At 36.1% G+C, this 21,627-nt stretch overlaps 2 protein-coding genes across 3 annotated transcripts; both read right to left on the bottom strand.

The window, feature by feature from the left end:
• On the bottom strand, positions 1–8,617 carry LOC114309632 (adagio protein 1). 2 transcript variants are annotated; one of them, XR_003645801.2, is made up of 3 exons: positions 8,080–8,617; positions 1,043–2,797; positions 1–625 (listed from the first exon to the last, which is right to left on the bottom strand). XR_003645801.2 is itself a non-coding variant. In XM_082924292.1 (2 exons), the coding sequence occupies exons 1-2, from the start codon at positions 8,298–8,300 to the stop codon at positions 1,189–1,191; spliced, it is 1,830 nt and encodes a 609-aa protein (XP_082780418.1). In that variant the 5' UTR covers positions 8,301–8,617; the 3' UTR covers positions 1–1,188. The 2 variants fall into 2 exon arrangements, 1 of the variants encoding a protein (XP_082780418.1); XM_082924292.1 differs by having other exon boundaries at positions 1–2,797.
• Positions 8,618–12,182: 3,565 nt separating this feature from the next.
• On the bottom strand, positions 12,183–21,426 carry LOC114309631 (protein OSB2, chloroplastic). Its single transcript, XM_028255417.2, has 9 exons — positions 20,846–21,426; positions 18,976–19,114; positions 17,353–17,449; positions 16,346–16,434; positions 16,095–16,236; positions 15,697–15,803; positions 15,466–15,613; positions 12,647–12,711; positions 12,183–12,525 (listed from the first exon to the last, which is right to left on the bottom strand). The coding sequence occupies exons 1-9, from the start codon at positions 21,343–21,345 to the stop codon at positions 12,376–12,378; spliced, it is 1,437 nt and encodes a 478-aa protein (XP_028111218.2). The 5' UTR covers positions 21,346–21,426; the 3' UTR covers positions 12,183–12,375.
• Between the last annotated feature and the right edge of the window lie 201 nt (positions 21,427–21,627).

Genomic DNA, 21,627 nt, shown 5'->3' with positions numbered 1-21,627 from the left:
TGAATAAAAAAGTTAGATACCAAATAATAGCTATTTTCAAGCTGAGTTGCAAAGCAATGAAATTAATCTTGAATGGGACCGACAAGTGCATATCTTACAATCATACCAAAAGAGGCCCATATCGATCTACAGACTTATTTAAAAACACCTCCCTCTCCAAAAAAACAGAAAAACAAAAACAAAAAAGAGGGTGAGGGGGTAAAGATTGACATCATTTTAGCAAGTAAAAGTAACCAACTAATTTGTTCAAAGTAGAACACAAAAATCATCCTGGCTTAATTGCAACATTCAAGAACTCAACTTCAAACTGCGTAAAGATCGAACCACATAACTAGCAAAACAGGCAATTGTCCAATGGAAGAGCATGTCGAAAAAGAGAAGATGAACAGCACCAGCAGGCCAAGAGAGAGAAGATCAAGACAGGTGAGAGCGAGAGAGGCCGTCTTTGCTTACTAATTAGAGAATAGTTTCTTCAGTCCCAGCAACCAAACCCATCTGGAATACTTGATCCGGTCCAAAGAATAAGCAGAGCATCTTGTGCAACAAAAAGTGACTCGGACAGCCTTCTCCAGATTCCACACTGGTCATTGCTTTGCTTCGAACGCGCCAATCCAAATATAATTCTCTAGAAGTATAGGAAATGTAGCTTTTTAGTACAAATAAAGATAGAATCAGTTCGTCACTTTTTATATACACGCAGCAGTGCTGATCTCCTTTTTATCACCTTTCTTTTCTTCCAATGTTTTCTTTTCCTTTTCCTTTTACCTCTTTTTTTTTTTTTTTTTTTTGGTGGGGGGTGGGGGGCTTGTAGGGGATTGAGTTGAGAAAGTTAGGTTCAAATTATGAAAACCTGAACCACAAGAACAAAAGGGCTTACTAACAACACAAACTAAACCTATATATATTATAACCTACCAATCTATTTAAGCACTACTAGACTAGAAAGGTAAAATGACCCAATATGTGGTCCATCTAAACGCATAAAATTAAACCCATTTGAAAAAGTCACTCAGAGAAATGTTTTATAGCTAGGCAGAGGTACCTCAAACAAGAAACTGCACCATAACTTGTGAGCATCTTCAGATAATACGCACATTCTCCGCAAATTGATAAACCGAGTTTTACTTCCTGAGGTCAAAGAGTCCTTGTCATTTCGTCGGTGACAGTTTGCTTTTAGTTTCTCCTGAATCAGATAACAGAACTTGCCAAAGATAGCTCATGAAGCTCACTTAGCATCCACTCCTCTCCTGTTTGACCACCAAGAACTATGGCCCTTGTCCCACCAACAACGCACGTACTATGTCCCCAAGCAAATCTCGGTGGTCGCCCAGGTACATTTAATAACCTCCAAGTAGGCTTCTCATCGGTAGGGTCCAGGATATAAAGCTGCGAGGCTGAGTGAAGACCGGCCACGGACCCACCAAATACCAGGATTCTGCCACCTGGCAGGCTCACGGCTACATGATCGAGCCTGGGAGGAGGAGCCATGCCACCTGGATTTCCAGCTCCAGGCATTCCACTCCCAGTTACACATCTCCAACACGGTTCTACCTCACTCAGATCCATTGTGAAGACATCGCTTGAGCGGAAACGGAGGGGCCCGCTCTTGGCCAGACCCCCAAACATCAAAATTTTCCTACCACCGTAAACAGATAACGTGTGACCCAACCGAGAAGGTGGGGTCCACGCCACTGGTATCTCCCTCCAGACGGGCTTCTCGATTGAGAGATCAAGAAGAAAAGTATCACTAAGCAGTACTCCAGAATCTGCACAGCCACCAGAAACAATCAACTTTGTCCCATCAAGGGTGCATGAGCTATGCCATGATCGTGGTAGTGGAGGGGCGAGACTGAATATTTCACGCCAAGTTGGTTGCTTGGCATCCAAATCCAACACAAAGACATCATTTAGTAAACCTTGCCTTCCACATCCGCCAAACACAACCAAATGAGATCCATTCACACAAGAAAGCGTGTGACCCCAACGACCAGGAGGCGGGGAGCTCACTTTGACATGTTGCCACTCGGGATTGCTAGAGTTCAAATCCAAGACAAAGGTATCGTTCATTGGTTGCATGTTGACGCCCTCTCCACCAAAAAGAACCACCCGATTCCCGACAGCACATGCACTGAAGTTGCAACGAGATGGTTCAACAGCACCTCCAACGGTTAGCTTCCTCCACGCTGATGCTTCAAGAGTTGTAAGTTCCCTTGCAAGATGACCCCACCCAAGTCTCTTTGCTCCGGGCACTGTCTCTAAAACTCGAGTTGTTTCACTACCCCAAGCATTTTGACAGACCATTCTCCATAGATCCTCATTCTTTGTTAGCTCATACAGTTGCCTACAAGCGGAACCGACAGATGCAATATCTCTTGGAGTCAAACGTGAAAGAATCTTGAGAGACAGGACCTCATCACTCAATTGAAGAATTCCACAAGCCCCTCGAGTGATATTTCGGTTCACATCTGCATTTGGCCAATAAGCGGAAAGGCTGGAACGGAACTGATCAGATGTTCTAGCAGACTCCTTTGTTGAAGATCCAGGAAGTGGGCCCAGATCAAGATTTGCGTCAGTGAAGAACTGGATACCAATAAAGTGTGTAATTATTTCATCATCTCCATATATAGGTGTCAGGCGCAATCTATTCATCAATGGAGATCCATCTTTCCTAAAATTTAACAAATTGCCTTGGAATTCAACTCCATCTTCAAGGCATCTTCTTATTTCTGAAACTACAGCAGAATCCACCAGCTGATGCCTTCTTTTTGCATATGGGCCTCTGCATTGCAAGAAACGACTGCCACAAAGTCTTACGGAATCAGAACTAGCACATTAGACCCGGAAAACACTATTCAATGACGAAATGAGGTGTTACAGACACCATCAAAATTAACACAGTAAGATAAGAGTACAAGCAGTCCATTCAACTGACGCTTTAAAAGTGAAAGGATAACACTCAAACTACCACCTCATTTGAATGACTTAAAACATTATCAATAGGCATAGAGAAAACCATACTTAAGAATGCTCATCTATGCCAAATGTTTCTATCACTAAGATGAGAAATGAATGAAAGTTCTGTTTTTTATTCAATATCATCAACATCTATCATTAAAAAAACTACATGATAATCAAGAAGCTAAATCCACAAGCACATTCAACCATAAAAAGGCCAATGTATGCCATTAAAATAAGAACCCAAACCAGGCCACGCTCGGGCCACAATTTCCCCTTTCAAGGAGCCCCCACCTTCCAACAGCAGGGCTTAAGTGCGAATCATAACAAAGTGATTTCACACAACTCCACAATCACATAAGCAATTTGCACATTGGCAATTAGTCATGATACTTGAGTAAACATATGTTTAAAACATAGAGTATTATTAATACAAAATACATGGATATTGAATTTTACACGAGCAAGATAATCACTAAGATGAGTAGAATGAGATAGGAAAACATATAGGAATAGCACCAATTAAAATTAAGTTGAGAGAGAACAAGCTACGATGGTTGGTCATGTACAATGAAGACATACAAATGCAATGGCAAGGAAGATTGATATGTGATCACCACAAATGAAAATGTTAGGAAAAAGGAAGATCCTAAACTGACATGGGATGTAGTAGTAAAAACAATTTTTGAATTTTACTAGCACATAACCCCTGACAAAGCAAAATGACAAAAAAGAATTCATGTAGCAAACCCCACTTGATTGGGACAAAAGACTTAGTTTAGTTTGGTTTGGTAAAACAACACTAAAACAGAGAACAGAAAATTAACACCTATTTATTGTGTTATCGTTTTTTTTTAAGTAAAATGCCTACTAGTAATCATAAATTTTGAGCATGGAACAAATTCAACCAGATGTTCTCTTTTTTCTTTTTTCTTTTTTTTTAACTTTTTTATTTTGGGAAACAAGTTGTATGGATTTATCAAACTTGATACCAATAGCAATGATCAACAATGAACATCAATAAACTCATAAGTATTTATATATATGTAGATAATGTGCATATGGGTAATGATACCTACTGTATGGAATGCATATGAAAATGCTGCCTACTGTATGGAAATGCATATGAGAAATGCTACTTACAATATAGATGAAATAGGTTAGCATCACCAAGTTTTTTCAGGACAAGCATCCCTCCCTACTGTTTAGAAGTGGAAACAGTACAGTAATTAAAAAACAGAAACAAAATAGTGACAAACATAGAGAGCCTTTTCTTATTGGCCGGCTCACTCTTCAGGCAAATCCACCTTTATCAAAACTTTCCTCAATCCACATTTGGCCTTTCGTATTTGGCATGACCCAAACGAATATAGTCGTCAATGGTGGTTAAAACCGGTCATCAGGTTTTTTTAATATGCGGTTTGGTTCTAGTTCACGTATTAGGTGAACAGATCCTTGAGGTTCGGTTCACAGGTTTAGGACCATAGTTCCCAATTAAAACCAAACCGGACCGTTGGCATGAGAGCATGTTCATTTGATGGCAGTTGTATGTTTGCTAATTGTAGAACAATATGTTTGGTTGAGTTAATTGTTGAAAAGTATTAACAAAGGTTTGCTTGATGGGCATGTTTAATTTTTGAAAAATTGTGGCTGATTAAATTTTTGTGAAGAATGTCATATGACTTCCTTCAAGCAGATTGTGTGACAGCATAATTGTTGAAACCATTTTTTTTTAAATTGAACCGAACCACGTTTAAATGGTTGGTTCTGGTTTGGTTCCATGGTTTTCATGGTTTGGTTTGGCTCCAAATTTTATGTAACAATAAATAGTGCTTTAGTCCTAGTTTCCTTATAAACCGAACCATGCTCAGTCCTACATAAGCTATAGTTATAACTATGTCGTTTGCCAAATGTATTGTAATTCTATTTAGTTCTAAGATTAGGGGTAATTTGGTAGCTTCAAATTAAATAGTCATGGGTTGGAGTAGTGGCCAAGCACGCTATTTTGCATCAAGTTATATCTTTAAATCATTAAGTACGTTTATTCCTAGGTTTCAAACATTTTATGGAGTCAAAGTTCATAGGGCCCAAGTTGGGCAATTGTCAGCATAACTCAATGGCCCTTGGCTCTATTATGTATATGTCAAGAATTTCGGTAGGGAGAGTACTTATGTTTTTCAACATAATGACCAAAAAAAAAAAATTTTGTTAAAAACCTACCAAACTTTCTTTAAAGGATAACAAGTTCAAGAGTAAATCCTCACCTCAAGTACCTAGTAAACACACGCCACTTGTTAACCCATAGGAAGGCTGACATGATTTTAGCCTTAGTGTATAGGACTGCAAATGAACTGAGTTATTCATGAACAGATCGGCTTGGCTTGTTAAGAGCTAGACTCGGTTCGGTTCGGTTCGTTTAGTAAATGAGCCAAGTTCGACCTCGAAATAGTAGGCTTGTTTAGTAAACAAGCCAAGCTCGAGCTCCTATAAGCTCGGCTTGTTTATCTTTATTTAAATTATATAATAAATATATTATTTATATATTAAATAATATATAAATAATATTTTTTATTTAATAATATAAATAATATTTTTTAAAAAAATTATCGAGTCAAGCCGAGCCGAGCCGAGCCGAGCCGAGCCGAACTCAAGTTTCATTAATGTTAACGAGCCAAGCTGAACTCGAGCCCAGTTTCTTATCGAGCCGAACTTGAGCTCAATAAATGAGCTCGATAAGTAAACGAGCTGAGCTCGAACTTAGCAAAGCTCGGCTCAGCTCGGTTCGCTTGCAGCCCTATTAGTGTATAGAGGAGAAATTCAAATTCTTCTTGAGTACATAGCGACCAATCACCAAAGGGGTTGTTGCATGAGTTTTATGATGCGACCCTATATGAGTTACCTCTATGACAGACATTCGGCATGCCACGTAATCCCAGGATCACAGTTACCTAATTTGCCCCAATATAGCTTGAACACCAAGGAGCATGGGAAAAGGATGCATTCAACCCAACCTCAATCGTACTGCAGTTCCAGCCTTTCCTAACCCCAAGAAAAAAGGGTCCTAGAGGATGTGTGTACAGTAGGGTCACCAATAAGATCACAGTAAGTACAGGTTTTCCCATGCCCAAACTCAATGCTCTTTACAACTAGATAGATAGTTCCAAGCGATACCTACATAGTGGATACCATTAATTTGGGATTAGAAGTAGTGATGAATGAAAGACTACTCTTAAAACCCAGGATGAATTGTACGAGTGGACAGTCATGCCCTTTGGCATGTCTAGTGGTACTAGTACACTTATGAAAGTTATGATTGAGCTTTTGCATCCTTTCATACGAAACTTTTCATCTATTTTGATAACATCCTGATTTATAGTGATTATCAAGGGGAGCATTATTTCATCTTCAAGAGATTTTTGTCACTCTTAGGTCTACCCAATTGTATATAAATCGCAAGAAGTCTCTTTCATGTGGATTCATATGCTTTTTTTAGAACTCAGTATCCTTGCACAAGGTGTTTCAACAGACCCTAAAAAGGTCAAAGCTATTAGAGACTGGGTTGAACCTACATTTTCATCTAAGGACCGTAGTTTTCATATGTTAGCCACTTTCCATAGGCAATTCATAAGGGAGTTCATCATTTCTAGCATGAAGAAAGGGAAGTTCAAATGGACTAGCATAGCACTAGTGTTTCATAAACATATATATTATTTATGTGTGTTGGATTTTCTACATAATCATCTCTTCCATATGGCTCTTCAGTTTCTTGGACTCTAGGCATATATTATGCAGACTAACACAAGTATGCATAAAACATTAGGATGTTAAACATACAATATGCAAAAAAAATTATTTGTAGTGGTGGCGGTGGCGTTGGATGGGGAGGTGGCGTTGGTTGTAGGTTTAAAGAAATGACTCAGTAAGGTAGGCTAAGAAAACTCATGTTAGTGTTATGAATAGTACTGTAATTGGTTTTTGTGGTGCCCTTTGGTCATGTAGAAACTGTTCGTATTGCGCTAGGCTTTTCAATGTAAAGTGCTAAGAATTGGCTTTATATAGAAGGTGCTGGGTACCTGGAGAATTAGTCACTAGAACTCTAGATAGAAATCATTTTAATTTTGCGTGGTAAATCAAAGACCAAAAGGTAGGCAAAAGGGTTAGAGTTCATTATACTTCTATATTGTAGGCACAAAATTGGGACTGCTTAAAGTGGCAAAGACTTAAACCCAATTCCCATCAACAAGCTAGAACTACAATTCAAAGCTCAAATAACAAAAACCCACATGGAAAATGAAATCTCAGCTACAATAAACAATAAAAGCAAACCCAAATCGTACAAAACTGTGAATTAAGTCTTCAATTCATAGCTAAAATTATGGAACAAGTATCATTTCAGTTTTGGGTGGTAAATCAAAGGCCAAAACGTAGGCAAAAGGGTTAGAGTTCATTACACTTCTATAGAGTAGGGTTGCAGGCACAAAATTGGGACTGCTTAAACTGCCAAAGACTTAAACCCAATCCCCGTCAGCAAGCTAGAACTACAATTCAAAGCTCAAATAACAAAAACCCACATGAAAAATGAAATCTCAGCTACAATAAACAATAAAAGCAAACCCAAATCCTACAAAACTGTGAATTAAGTCTTCGATTCATAGCTAAAATTATGGAACAAGTATCATTTTAGTTTTGTGTGGTAAATCAAAGGGTAGGCAAAAGGGTTAGAGTTCATTACACTTCTATAAAGTAGGGTTGCAGGCACAAAATTGGGGCTGCTTAAAGTGGCAAAGACTTAAACCCAATCCCCGTCAACAAGCTAGAACTACAATTCAAAGCTCAAATAACAAAAATCCACATGGAAAATGAATTCTCAGCTACAAGAAACAATAAAACCAACCCTCCAATCCAACAAAACTGCAAAATTAAATCTTCGATTCATAGCTCAAATCATGCAAAAAGTAGACTTAAACCCGATGCCCATCAAGAAGCTAAAACTACAATTCAAAGCACAAATAACAAAAACCCACGTGGAAAATGAAATATCAGCTACAATAAACAATAAAAGCAATCCCAAATCCAACAAAACTGTGAATTAAATATTCGATTCATAGCTAAAATTATGATTACCAATTCCGCCCAAGAACCTCTTCAGCTCGATAACCAGTGACCATCTCAAAGACTGAATTGACATATATAATCGGATGATCAGGCTCTAAAGCGTCTGTAACGACGAACCCACACGGCGCTGGTTGCAGCAAACTGTCCACAGCAAACGGCAAGGGACCTCCATCGTTCAATAGAAACCCTTCTTCGTCGCCGCTCAGATCAGAATTGCTGTCCCACTCCATGAACTAATCTCAGATGTGTTTCTCTTCAACCCATCGTTTCAAATTCAAAGCGAAATCAAAAGCAACACAGATAGAGAACAGAGAGTGAAGGCTTTGTGTGCAGTTGTTGCTAAAAACAGAAACAAAACCCTAGTTTTCCATACAAATCAACACGAAGCTCAAATAAGAAAGAGAGAGAGAGAGAGAGAGAGAGAGAGAGAGAGAGAGAGAGAGGGAGAGGGATTAGGGGTTTTCCTTGGTTGGTTGTGAATTTGGGTTTGGTGGAAAATGGAGGAGTGACGAGACAGAAACGAGTGGCTTAGCGAAGCTTGGCAAATTTTGCAAATTTAATAAACCCATCTAAAATTGAGAGGAAAAAACAAAGAAAAAGGCAAAAAAGAAAAATTAGTTAATTACACTTAGATCTCTTAATTATTTGTGAATATTACTTTGTTCTATTTATTTATAAATTTATACATATTGACCTTTTTAATTATGAAAATCACACATATATTATTTTGAAGGTGGTGTGGACAAAGTCTGAATTTATTAAAGTTGAAGATCTCAATTTCACAATAAAATTGATCCATTATCTGATTAACTTAAACTCATTTTAGTGATTTAAATCATTATTTTATATAATTAATTAAAAAAATTATTCATATAAAAAATCAGATTGACGCAATATCGGTTGTCATACCATTAAAGTAAATTCGTTACTAATTCAAGGGTTTCAGTCTAATTAAACCCTAGTTCTTGTACTAAGCCTTGTTTGTCGCAATTTCTAAGGAAGACTTTAAAGGGAAGATGTATGATAGACAAATGTTTTTTTTTTAAGTGCTCATCATGTACATTTGGTGGCAATATTTCAAAATTCTTTGAAAGTTTATGAATTTTATTGAAAAATTACACGAAGTTATCTATGAATGTAAAGAAAGACCCCAATAGTCAAAAAATTTAAGAGGTCAAGTGACAATAACACCCCAAAGAAAGTGCATGAAGTATTTTACTTTGATTTTAATCTTGTTTTATGCTAAAATTTGAACTGTTGCGATGCATTTTGGTGTTTAGTTTCATTTCAGAATTTATTTTTTGAAAAATAAAAAATAGTTTGACAAAAATTAATTTCCCCCCCTTTTCCAAAAAAAAAGATAAAATTATATGAAAATAATGAGTGTTTTTCATTTTTTTTATTTTTACAGTTAATTAGTTTTTAATTTTTTTGAAAACTATACAATTTTTGGTTAAATTGTCAAAATCAATCTTACAATCACAATGGTGAGGGCTACAGAGGGTGGGCATCACAACAATAAGGAGCAGTAAGGATGGGAAAAGAGGGCTTAGGGAGGCTTCCAATAGGGAAGGAGGGTTCGGGAGTCATAGGCAGTGGGAGTGGATTTGGTGTATGACAACATCTGGACATGATGGGGGAGTGGTTGGGGTAGTCAAGGAGGAGGCTAGTGGCAACAGGTCGCGATTGATGGCAAATTATAGTCAAGAAATTTATTTTTTGAATGAGAAAAATAAAGTTAATTTAATAAAGACGCTTGGGTGAAAAGTCCAAATCTGAATTTCTTTTGTCCAAAGGTCCATGTGTGAAACTATTTAGCTCATAAGGACGTGATTTTACAAAATGACCAAACTATCCATTTTTCATTCTACTTTGCATTATCTTTTCACGCATTATCTGTTGAAATTAAACCCACTTTCTCTTTCTATTTTTCTCTATCTATCTTGGACAGATCAAACCAAACCTACTCTCTCTCTCTCTCTCTCTCTGACTTTAGCTGCTATTATTCTTCGTGTTCTCAAGTTTGTTAAGGGGTTTGTCGAGCATCTCACATTCCTTTGTCATTCTCTTTCCGGATCTCTCTTTCTGCACTAGCACCCACACCGCCATTGCCGTCCACTACCACGTCACAATCGTCGTAGATCTCTTTATCCGCTAATTCGTATTAGAGGATGACGATCACTTCTAACAATACCTTTCTTCTTAATTGTTTAAACCACATTAGATCAGACCAATACCAATCTCTCTCTCTTTCTCTCTCTCTCTCTCTCTAGCACATTTTCTGTTTTTGAAAAATGACATCCATTCAGACCTATATAGTCTGCTGGTGTTTCTGGCGACGATTCAACCTCATGGTCGTTGAAGTTTTGGCAGACCTCAAGGCATTGTTTGATCGGTACTCGGAGAATAAAGTCATGGACATTGATCACCTCTATAGGTTCTTGATCGAGTTTCAAAAGGAAGATAACACCACTATCAACAATGCTTAGGCCATCATCGACTACCTCTACCATTTGAAACACCTCAATAATGTTCTTGTGAGGCTGAAATGAAGAAAAGAATAATGATGGACGGGAAGAGGAAGAAGAGAAATTGAGGTTACCTCTAGTACTAGTACTCATCATGATTCTAGTCTTCCTTATAAAAACCCTTGACTACTACATTTTGTCATAAAATTCATGATCTACTCTTGCTTGTTACCTTCAAATTTCAACTTTTCTTGATGGATCTACTAATTCTGACCTCAGATCTAACCCAATTTCATCTCCATCTCTCTATGAATCTCTTTATATACAGATTTGTATTCACCATTAGTTTTTATTTTATTTTTTAGTTGTTTTGTTATTGTTTTGATGGTAAGATCTAGTTGGAATGACCTTTGCTTGAGCAAGTTCAACAATTAGTGTTGATCAAAATTGAATAGTAGTAATTGTGTTAGATTTGAAGTGCCTCAACGCAGATCTATTCGTATTGGATTTAAACAGATAAAAAATGATGAACAAATAGTACAATTTTGTTTGTTTTTCAGGAGAACAAAGGCCATTACAAATTTAAATAGAGTTTTTGTGTTTTTTAAATCTCAATCTGTTGAATAATTGTTTCAGCAGGTAGTGGAATAGTGGATGATCTGTTGTTGATGTTGATGATGATTGTAATAGATAAACAAAAAAGTGAGTATGACACAAATTTTCATCATATAATATTTCAATAGATAAGAACAAAGAGAAACCCACAAAATTTGAACAGATAGAGAGAGAAACCCACAAAATTTGAACATATAGGGAAAAAAATTGAACAGATAAGAAAAAAATTAAACAGATAGATATAATTTAAATAGGTAGTCAAAAAAATTGAACAAATAGATATAAATTTGAATAGATAGACAATAAAAAGTCAACACATAAATTAAAAGGGTAAAATTGAAAATAAAATATCATTCAAAACAAATCAAAGGATTTCTTACCAAACTATTTCACAAATGGTAGCTCTCACACCAACAAAAAAACATCCATAGGATCTAATGCCTTATAACCTCTTTAGATTAGATTTATCACCAATTTTTCTTTTTAATAATTTTATTTTAAGATAAAAATATAGTAAAAAATTAATTAAATGTATGTAGGGTGGAAATAAGCTCCCCTCACTTCACAAGCATTGGATTTCAACGGGATTTCACAAGCTGCTTTGGGTTGCTTCTTTAAAACGCACCATCAGAGCACATGACTTTTGGAGGAGATGGCTTTTGATAATTTTACCAAACATAATTTTAAAAGGACTTGTAAAGGACTTTGAAAAGCCCTGATATTGGTAACCCAAGCTCATCATTTTTCTGATGTGTCGGACCAGGCAAGATCCCAAAGCCGAAAGTCTTATGGCCAAGCCTTGTCCAATGAGCTAGCGAGGCTAAGCCCAATAGGCCAAGATTCAATCTTACCACCGCAACCTCTATGGTGCCACCACCTACAGCAACCGCCATAACCACTACCACCACGGTTATTGCAACCATCATTCCAATACAGCTGCCACATTTGCCACACCACAACACAACCACGACCACCTCTGCTATTACCACCACATCACTGCCAACCCACCACCATAATTTAAAGAGTGGAAATGTAAAATTAAGCAATTAATAAATTTGAACTTTTTGTACATATCAAACAGCTTGGTAAAATTCAACTCCTAAATTTTAGTACATACCAAGCAGTATTAGAAACTAAAAAAATCATGTTTGATTAGAAACTAAAACTACCATACACAATTTATCATCTCTCTTTCTGTGGGTAGTGGTTTCTCTCTCCCTCGTTAAGATAGCTGTTTATTCATCAGACCAATGGTGGCTGTGTGTTTAGATTTCAAAGGGGGCAACCTAGATAATAGCCAAGCTGGGCAGTTATTTAGCCATAGTGCTTCACCTGTATCTTTGTGTTTAAAATCAGGAGCCCTTTCTTTGATCTACATGAATTTTTGAACCATGTACAAAATAATAAGAAATATATTAAAGAAGAAGAAGAAGAAGAAGAAAGAATCACACTTGTATTTAAAAAGGAATACAACTGCCTGAGACGAGTGTTACCTTATCTGTTCTGTTGTCCCACCATTTATCAGGATTTTCCACCAAGTTCTTCCATGAATCATCCCCTAGATCCAGGCAAAGCAACAAAATATATTTTAATGGAAGTTAAAATGACTACAAATTTATTGTATAGTCCAAAAGATGAAATTAGTGGGGTGAGCAACCACAAAGCAGCAAAATGTACTCATGATATAAAAAGACTTCAAATATTAGAAGATAATTTCCTTATTTTGCTAATAAATCTTTATAGTCAAAAGGGAAAAAAAGAGCATATGAAAAGGTAAATTATCATAAGGAGTAAAACCTAAGCTACCCTCCTTAATTATTTGTATCGTACAGTGTTATAAGAACCGAGCGGCGACAGGGTCAAACCATAGAACCAGACCAGACTGGTCGGTCAAGCCAGAGAACTGGCAGGGGTTCCAGTTCAATTAACATGTTAAACCGGCCATGTCGTACTTAGAAAATAAAGCTAGAGGAAGCCAGGGTGAGGATCCAAACTCTCAACACTTTAAATGACCATTGTTTCCATTATATTCATAATATAACCTCCTCTTCTTCTTCATTGATTTGGTTGCATTATGAATCTTCATGTTAGAGTACTTCTTTTGGTTTATATTATGATCACTTCATCATTTTAATTTGGTCATAGTACAATCTTTTATGTGATCTCTTCATAACTTTTGATTTGGTCACATTATGACTACTTCATTTACTATTATGATGGTTCATGTTTTGTTAGTTATTGTTCTAAAGTTCATAGTTCCCTTTTCTCTGTCACATCATTTAGATTTCAAAGTTTGGTTGACGCCATACCTCATTGGTTTCCAAGCTTGGTGTTCTACATAAATGTTTAACTAGTCAATCAAGTTTGAATTTATGTTTTAGTTTAACATAGGTTTTTTGCTTGATTGATTTTGTTGTTCATGTTAGTTTTGCTTTCATATAGCTCAACATTCTTTTAGGTAAACTTTCACATTCCAAAATTATTATGCTAGTATTCTGTCTAGATTTGTTATTGCCTTGCTCTTTATTCTCTTTATTTTTATGTTATGGCTAACCTTTGTGGTTGCTAGCTTACCCTACTGCTTGGAGTGGAGCAATGAAGATGAAATAGGCTTTAAGCCAAATTGGACTAAAAAATATTCCATAGATGCATTGGAGTTGGAGAATTCAACAAGTCTCTTAAATAGGTTAAATAGACAATTTTCGAACCACTGTATCTTTGCTTGTACTTTATTCAAAACCCTTGTATTAATTACATTAATTTTGTTTGGTATGGTGGTTGGGGCCTTGTCTTTTAGGTAAACACAAAAGAGACAAGAGTTGAGGTGCCTCATAGATGACAGCCTCATTTATTTCTTCTTATCTTGGTTATCTATTTGATTCTTATGGATAGATTTTACTATTTGTTTGCATGTATGATTTGGTGATGTTATTAGGATACCCCACAAGGCATGTCCCATATGGGACACTAATGGGACCCCGCCATGTTGGTGTCCCGTATGTGTCCGACAAGATTATGAAACTTATTTTCAAGTGTCGGTACTTCATAGATTCCTCAAACCACATTTAGACACTTTCGACACCAAGCTAGGAAACTTAAAAAAAGTTTTAGCCAAACACAACTTAAAGTCACACCATGGATGTGTTGTTTGGCATCTAATCCTATTCATCATTCATTCTCATTTGCGTTTATTCTATATTTGTCATCCATACATTGACTTCATGGACTTAATTTATAAACCCAATTGGGCAATGAAGAGAGGCAGAGGGGGTGCTTAACCCCTTCTCACCTTATTCCTTATCCTCCAAGACAAGTTCTATGGCAACAAAGGGACTAGGCCTTATCCATGTAGATGTAGTCATTGAGGATATGGGTTAGACCCTAACATGCAGTTGTGACTCTTTGGTTTGGACTTCCAATTTGTGGTCTAATTACCTGTAGGGGTAATCAGATTGTTGTTGTAACTAGGGATGGAAAAATACCCGATCCGCCCCGTGCTAGACTCTTTCCGACCCTAATGGGATGGGTTCAAGGGTGGTTGAATAGGGTAGGGTCAGATTTGAGAAAACTTTTGAAAAACCTGATTGGGTTCGGGTTGGGGCCGGGGGAGTGTATTTTTTTACTTGAACCTATCCAACCCACAAATATAGTAATAAATAAATAATAATATTACACATATATATGTAATATGTATATAATGTGGGTGTCTAGGAAGTGAGTTTTTTTGTAAATTTTTTAGTTGTAGGATATTATTGGAGAAATTTTTTTTTGTGTTTTGGGAAGATAGTTGGGTTTTTTTGTGGTTGGATGTGATGTTTGTGAGAGAAAAAGTGAAATGATTATGGGGTTTGATGTGATATTTTGTTTGGATTTGTTTTTTTTTTTTTGTTTTGTAACCAATTTGTCTTTTAGTGGAAAAAAACAAAAAAAAATAAAAAAAATTTCTTCCCAAAGAGCGCCAATATATTGTTGAATTTTTATAGAATATATGTATAATATCTATAAAATGTATTATTGAGTTTCTGTATGTTATATGTATCATATAATTTTAATATATGTACAATATATAATAAACCAAACCAAATCAAGCCTCAAGTCCTATCAAATGGGGTCGGCTGAATGAATCTTTCTTCTCCACTCGACTAACATCCCACACATCACCCAAAACTTTGGCATGCTCACTACTAGACCTATTACTGTATAATATCCTTTAACAAAACAAAACCCAATACACTGATGATATCCTTTACCAGAACAATACCGAACAAATAATGCTAATCCACAAATAAAAAGTGACCATGACTATACCAACCTTTAGACCCCTTTGCTTGTTTCACATTCAAAAGTGGAACATCAAACTCTAATCCATCAAGTCCTGACAATACCCATTTGGGAGCTGTGTTAAGCCAGAGAGGAACACCACTATCCTTGTGTTTAAAATCTGGATGCTTTGGTTTCAGCTGCAAAGAGAATAAGAAAAAGCCAAACTTCAGCAACAGATTCACTGAGACATAAAAGAACTATCAACCAGAGAAATACTCACCAAATTGTTGAGCTTATTCTTGCGGTGATCCTTCCAGTTTTTTGGATTTCTTACAAGGTCCCTCCAAGAATTTGATACAGGATCTCCATCATCTTTTATGTCACTAACTGGAAAAATTATATAGGAAAAAAAAAGAAAAAGAAAAAAGAAGGCAGAGAAAGTAACACTTTAGTCTGAACATTGTCAAGGGCATTGGCAATATAAGTAGTTGAACTGTAACCAAGTGTTGTGGTGCAGGTTCAAGCCATGTGTCCACAAAAATTGTGGTTGAGGCTGACTACCTACTACCTCTCTTAGATCCTACTGTAAGAGGGAGCTGGTTATGACCATTTTTTTAAACATTAAATAGTACACCATAACATCAAGAAAAAACAAAATAAGCTAACGCATGCACTAACCACTTTTATGGCTTTTGGGGGCAATTTTAGGATCAAATGTCAAACAATCTAATTTCTTTTGAATCCACTCTGGAGTAGACTCATTAATCCAGAGTAACTGGCCATTATCCTTGTTTTCAAAGGCTGCAGCCATTGAATTGCCCTGGGAAAACACGTAAAAAAAAAAATGATCGATAAATCAACAACTTAAGTACGAACAATTGTATTGTGTAAAAGAAATTATTCAGATGAGATAATTAAGAACTTTGAACCTTTTTCAACCTGATGTCCCACCACTCATGGGGCTTAGCAAAAAGATCCTTCCATAACTGGTTGACAGACACTTCATCCTTCATGCTTGCTAGAGTTAAAAGCAGGAAATGTCAATGGAAATTAAGGAATGACAGGCTTTATTAGGAACCTCAAAGGTTTTAGGAACCAAAAAGAAAAATAAATGACAATATGCATTATAACGATAGATCTGATTTTCACAAATCTGGTATTGATGATAAAGGGTAGATAATACAGACATTCCAATATCAATGTAAGAGATGGAACTGTAAGAAAATCATGACATAAAATTTCACTACCTCAACAAATAAACAGAATATTCTAGGAGATTGGTAAATGGATGGGCCTTAAAGGCTGCATCCACTACCCTCTCTCTCACACACGGTGTATTACAGCCAAAAAGGCTGGGTTCAGCAATCTTCATAAATTTTTTATTTTTTGGGATAAGAGCCATCTCCATAATTTATGAAAGTAAACAATACAGTCATACTGCTAAAACAGTCCAATAGTTAATTTATCCAGTTCATATTAACATAACTACATACATCTCTCTTATCCCTAATCAGAGAACAACCTAATTCATAAATGTGAAAAGGAAGATATTAAGCATAGTATAATAAAGAAAACATGTACATTGTACCCTAAACTGTATGCATAAAATAAATAAATAACTTTTGCCTGTTTAGGTTTTCATTTTCACTTTGAAATCTTTATAAACACTTCCAACCTCCTTCATGATGAGATTGACATTATAAAAATTTAAACACACAGAGAGAGAGAGAGAGAGAGAGAGAGAAGGCAAACCAACTACATAGGATAAATTAAGTATTATAAAAGAAAATAGACTCAGTACCCATCTGTGGATATATTATATACACACATATGGTGACCGGAAAAAACATAATTTTCCAGCTATGTAGGAACCCCGACATTAGACAATGACGCATGAAGCAATATATCAGTTTGGGAACCTCAAACAAGCATTTACCAGTGCCATTATTATCCAACTTCTCAAGTTTGTGTGGTGCAAAGGCTATCTTCTTCTGAGAAGACCACTGCACAAAGTTTATGCTACGCACCATAACCTACATGATCACATCTCTGGATGTCAAATTATGCAAGCAACAGTAACACATATGTCTCAATGTGTACAAAGAGAAAGGAAAACAGATCAGGAAATTCCCACTACTATATAACACAGTACTCAACCCTTGAGCTCCAATGCAACCAACAAATTGAAAAACAATTAACTTCTTTTCTGCTTGCATATTCTCTATCATTTTCAAGCTTATCTTAAATAAAAGAACAAATTCATCTGAAGCAAATTACTTCAAAGGTATTCCAATCATCGAGCAGTCCACTCACATCAAATTTCACAAATCACATTTGATCAGTAAATGTGTGGGGCTTCAAGGTCAACGAGAATAAAAGTAGAAGATTTTGCTTCAAGACTTTAGAAAAGGCTTCTCCTTCTAAAGTTCCAAATTACGGCAATGACAAAGATATTTTTCTTCATGGGAAGATACTTAGATGCAGGACAGCTTTAGGAAACTTGGGCTAAAGCTGCCTACAATAGATTTTGTGGTGGGTTTTGGTTATGAAAAGTTTCTAGGGTTAGGGTTTTATGAGGGAGAAGAAGGCTTCTAGGGTTTCTAGATGTAAAAGGCTAGTATGGACTTTTGAAATAAAGTTGCAGGTTGCAGAATTTTCTAAACAACAGCTATTTTATAGTGTTGGCCAAAGGGTAGGGGAAAAGGTTAGGGATTATTTCAACTTGATTGGCTAGGGTTTAGGAGCTAAAGAGGGTACTTTTTTAGGGCTGTGAATAGTGACCTGAGAATAATACTTGGGTTATTTGTGCGAAAAGAAAGAAAGAGAGAATTAGATGAAGAGGAAAGAAACCAAGAGTTTACCCTCGCAAGAATAGTACTTTTTAACTGCACTTTGGCACTGCCCTTGCCTAATTTTTGGAATGCCTGAAGGCAAGCGTAGCTCTTACAGGCAATACCCTAGCCCTTAGTTACATATTCATTTAGGAATATATAGTGCAACATAAGTGCGCTAGAAGGTGGTTATTCATTCTCTAGCTGGGCTCAGAGTCACAACCTTTAATCTTGTTCCAAAGTGAGTTGCCAAAAAGATTGCCACATTATGCAGAATGTTTAACACTCATATTTTCAGCAGATATGTTTCAATCCTACTTGAGTGGTGCTCAAAACGGATAGGGGGAGAAAAGAAAAAGAAATGTACGTTTGAAAAAATTTCATAAGAAAATCAACATCAGTTTTCAAGTCCACAATTTAGTAATACCATCAACGTGATAATAAAAGCTACCATATTCTTCGTATTTAGTGGCCGTTTGAGGTTTGGCTCAAAAAGGCACAAAGCTGTTTGTCATCAGCTAAAAAAATCAAATGTCACATGAACTTTTTTACTCACAAAAAAGCAATTTTTTAACTTCTTTCTAACACCTTTAACTCTTTTAACTTAAAAAAGCCAAGAAACCACTAAAAGAGCCAACCCCAAACCCACCCTTTATCTCAAGAGTGGCTATCGAATTCATATTGACTTGAAAATGAATGGAAAATGCTTAAATGTTCCTCTTCATTACCTGGACATTTGCTTGGCCTTGACTCATAGTGAATGGAGGTGGGTCTGCACTTAGCTGTCCATCTATATAAACAAAATCTTTTTCTTTTAGATGGCAGGCCGCAATATGTGCTAGATCACCTTCAAAAATAATTGGAATCCTGATTCATGAAAAACAAAAAGTCGTCAAAAAATCTGCTCAAGTTAGAAAAATATGATAAATAACAGAGAAAAGTTAGCAGAAAAAGACAGAACAACAACTCGTCAAAAAACAACAAAGCCACAAAGATGGTCCACTCACACAATGACATTAACACTCTATTTGGATGCAGTGCCTTGATGAGAAATGATAAGAAATAATGAGAAAGGGAACTCTTTTCATGTTTGGTTTATAACTAAAGTGAGGGGCCACGAGAAATGGGGATAGAGAACCATCATATTTAGTGCAACTCCAAGACAAGAGGCAAAATAAGCATTCTAGGCATTTTTGCTAGTGAAGCTCCATTTTGCGTCTTCAACAAGCTCTCTCTCTATCACAAGAGGCATTTTGCGTAATTTCACTTTCACTCTCCACATGTAGCTAGTGTCTAATGCTAAGCAAATGTGTATTCCCACCATTATGTGGCTTGCTCCGCTACTCCTTTGCTCTAGCCATCAATCTCACAACACAAGTCTTGTTTTATTTTATTTTTAGTACAGGACTTAAATTTGATAAATGGAGATTGCTAGTCTTATGCAATAGAGAAATTTAGAAATGTCCCCTCAAGCTTTGTACAAAGTAATTTATTTATTTATTAAAAGATATTACTGTTTTGTAAATATCACATCGACAACCACATCAGAAATAAGAACTTATGTGTCATGCCATGAAAAAAACATTATTTTTTATGTTGCATATATATCATTTTTTTTATGTACAACTAGGCAAAATGCATAGTAGTATTGGAGTTGCTTAGCTCATTTCATTTTTCACCAAAAGTGGTGAGATTTGCTGGTAAACAAGTTGATTAGTTATAAAATATTTATATTACCAAGATTGACCCTTAAATTACAAAAGGAATAAAAAAAATCTCAGTCATATCATGTCCCTCTTTCATATGTTTTGCTTTATTTCCCATCCAACTATGATAGTGAAAAAATACAATCATTTCTTTTCTTTTTCTCACCTTACTATCCAAACAGAGTGTAAGTACCCAAATTCTCTATATGGTTTGCAACAAATCAAATATTTAGAAAAAGGGATTGCTTCTATCCTACAACTAATCAAAACAAAAGACAGCCCTTAGACAACATTTCCATAACCAACAATCTCTGAAAAACTAAAAGTCCAGAAAACCTAAAACTGTATATAAATCAACAAGTTCCTACAACTACAAGAAGGGTTTGGCTTCTCACGCATTCACATCTCAACATGAGAGAACTTGAGGGGTCGTGTAGCCCACCATGGTTCCATTTCAATGATCTGAACGTTCATTTTGTAGAGCCCTCAATGTGTATTATCCACGAAAAAAAATTATTTCGATCCAATAATCATTACCTTTTTATTTTATTGCAATTATCTCTAATAAAAATGGATGATAAATACATTTTTAAAAATAGACCATCTATTTTTAGAGAAAACCACCATAAAAGGAAAAGGTTATAATTATCATATCAACATAATTTTTTCATAGATAATATACATTGAGAACCTATAAAATGGATTTAGATCATCGAAACAGGACTCATGGTTTGCTGTGAACATGAGAGAAACTCAATCCTTACATGAACATAAGAACAGCAATTTATATAGTTATTTGAGTCATAACACATTGCAGAAAATGCCACAACTAGCAAATAATCAAAACAAGAAATGGGTATTAACGATTGCTATGAATTTTATCGATTAGTACCAAAAAGGTGGAGAATCCGAAGAGTCACCGTCCCGTTGGGAGATAATAGTACCAGCCCAGTACTTTCCATCTGGTGAAGCTTCGAACTGAACAGGAATCTGAACATGGCCGATCAGATTAACCGAATTAGCAACCTTTGCTTGCCATGGAATCTCACTCGGCCTTGCCCAATCAGTGATCTTCGCTACTTGTTCTTCCTGATTTAGCCCTTTTTCTACCTCGATATTGGGCACTTGTGTTGATGATAATGGCGATGAATGTTGTTGTTGCTGGGGTTTAGGGTTTCTCTTAAACCTGCTAGGGTTAGGAGTAATAGTACTAGTTCTTCTTGTAGTTGTTGAGTAGAGAGAAGAGTGGTTTTGCAGAAGAGGTATGAGATGTTGTGATTGTAGTAGTTGTTGTTGTTGTTGTTGTTGTTGTGGAGGAGGAGGAAGGAAGAGGAGACATTTTCTTGTTGATGAACGCAGCTTTCCTGCAATTGCACGAGTTAACGAATTCATGGCCCTCTCTCTCTCTCTCTCTCTCCCGGGGCAGAGTTACGGAAATTGAAATTTGTGCTTCAGAAGAATCATATGAATAGCAACTGGCTGTTTTGTTCAAAAAAATAAAAATAAATAAAGGGAAAATTACACCAACACACTGAGTTCTGTTTAATACATATTCTCTCATATTTAAAAGGGTTTTTTATTGATAAATCTCATTTAGAAGTGTTTTAACTTAAGAAGTTTATGAGGAATTTTTTAACCCATTTAGTCCCATCTATGTATAGTTTTATTTCATAA

This window comes from Camellia sinensis, chromosome 4 (genome assembly GCF_055761805.1).
Source record: "Camellia sinensis isolate YWXY chromosome 4, ASM5576180v1, whole genome shotgun sequence".
NCBI lineage: Eukaryota > Viridiplantae > Streptophyta > Magnoliopsida > Ericales > Theaceae > Camellia > Camellia sinensis.
This window is presented reverse-complemented; position numbering and strand designations above follow the sequence as displayed.

Excerpts from the sequence above, each read along its gene's own strand:
- LOC114309631 (XM_028255417.2), bottom strand. The coding sequence starts at position 21,345 with ATGAATTCGTTAACTCGTGCAATTGCAGGAAAGCTGCGTTCATCAACA. Across the intron at positions 16,435-17,352 it reads GTTGGATAATAATGGCACTG|CAAGCATGAAGGATGAAGTG; the intron begins GTAAATGCTTGT and ends TTTTAACTCTAG. Across the intron at positions 12,712-15,465 it reads ACAAGCAAAGGGGTCTAAAG|GGGATGATTCATGGAAGAAC; the intron begins GTTGGTATAGTC and ends GCCTGGATCTAG.
- LOC114309632 (XM_082924292.1), bottom strand. The coding sequence starts at position 8,300 with ATGGAGTGGGACAGCAATTCTGATCTGAGCGGCGACGAAGAAGGGTTT. Across the intron at positions 2,798-8,079 it reads GAGGTTCTTGGGCGGAATTG|TCGTTTCTTGCAATGCAGAG; the intron begins GTAATCATAATT and ends ACTTTGTGGCAG.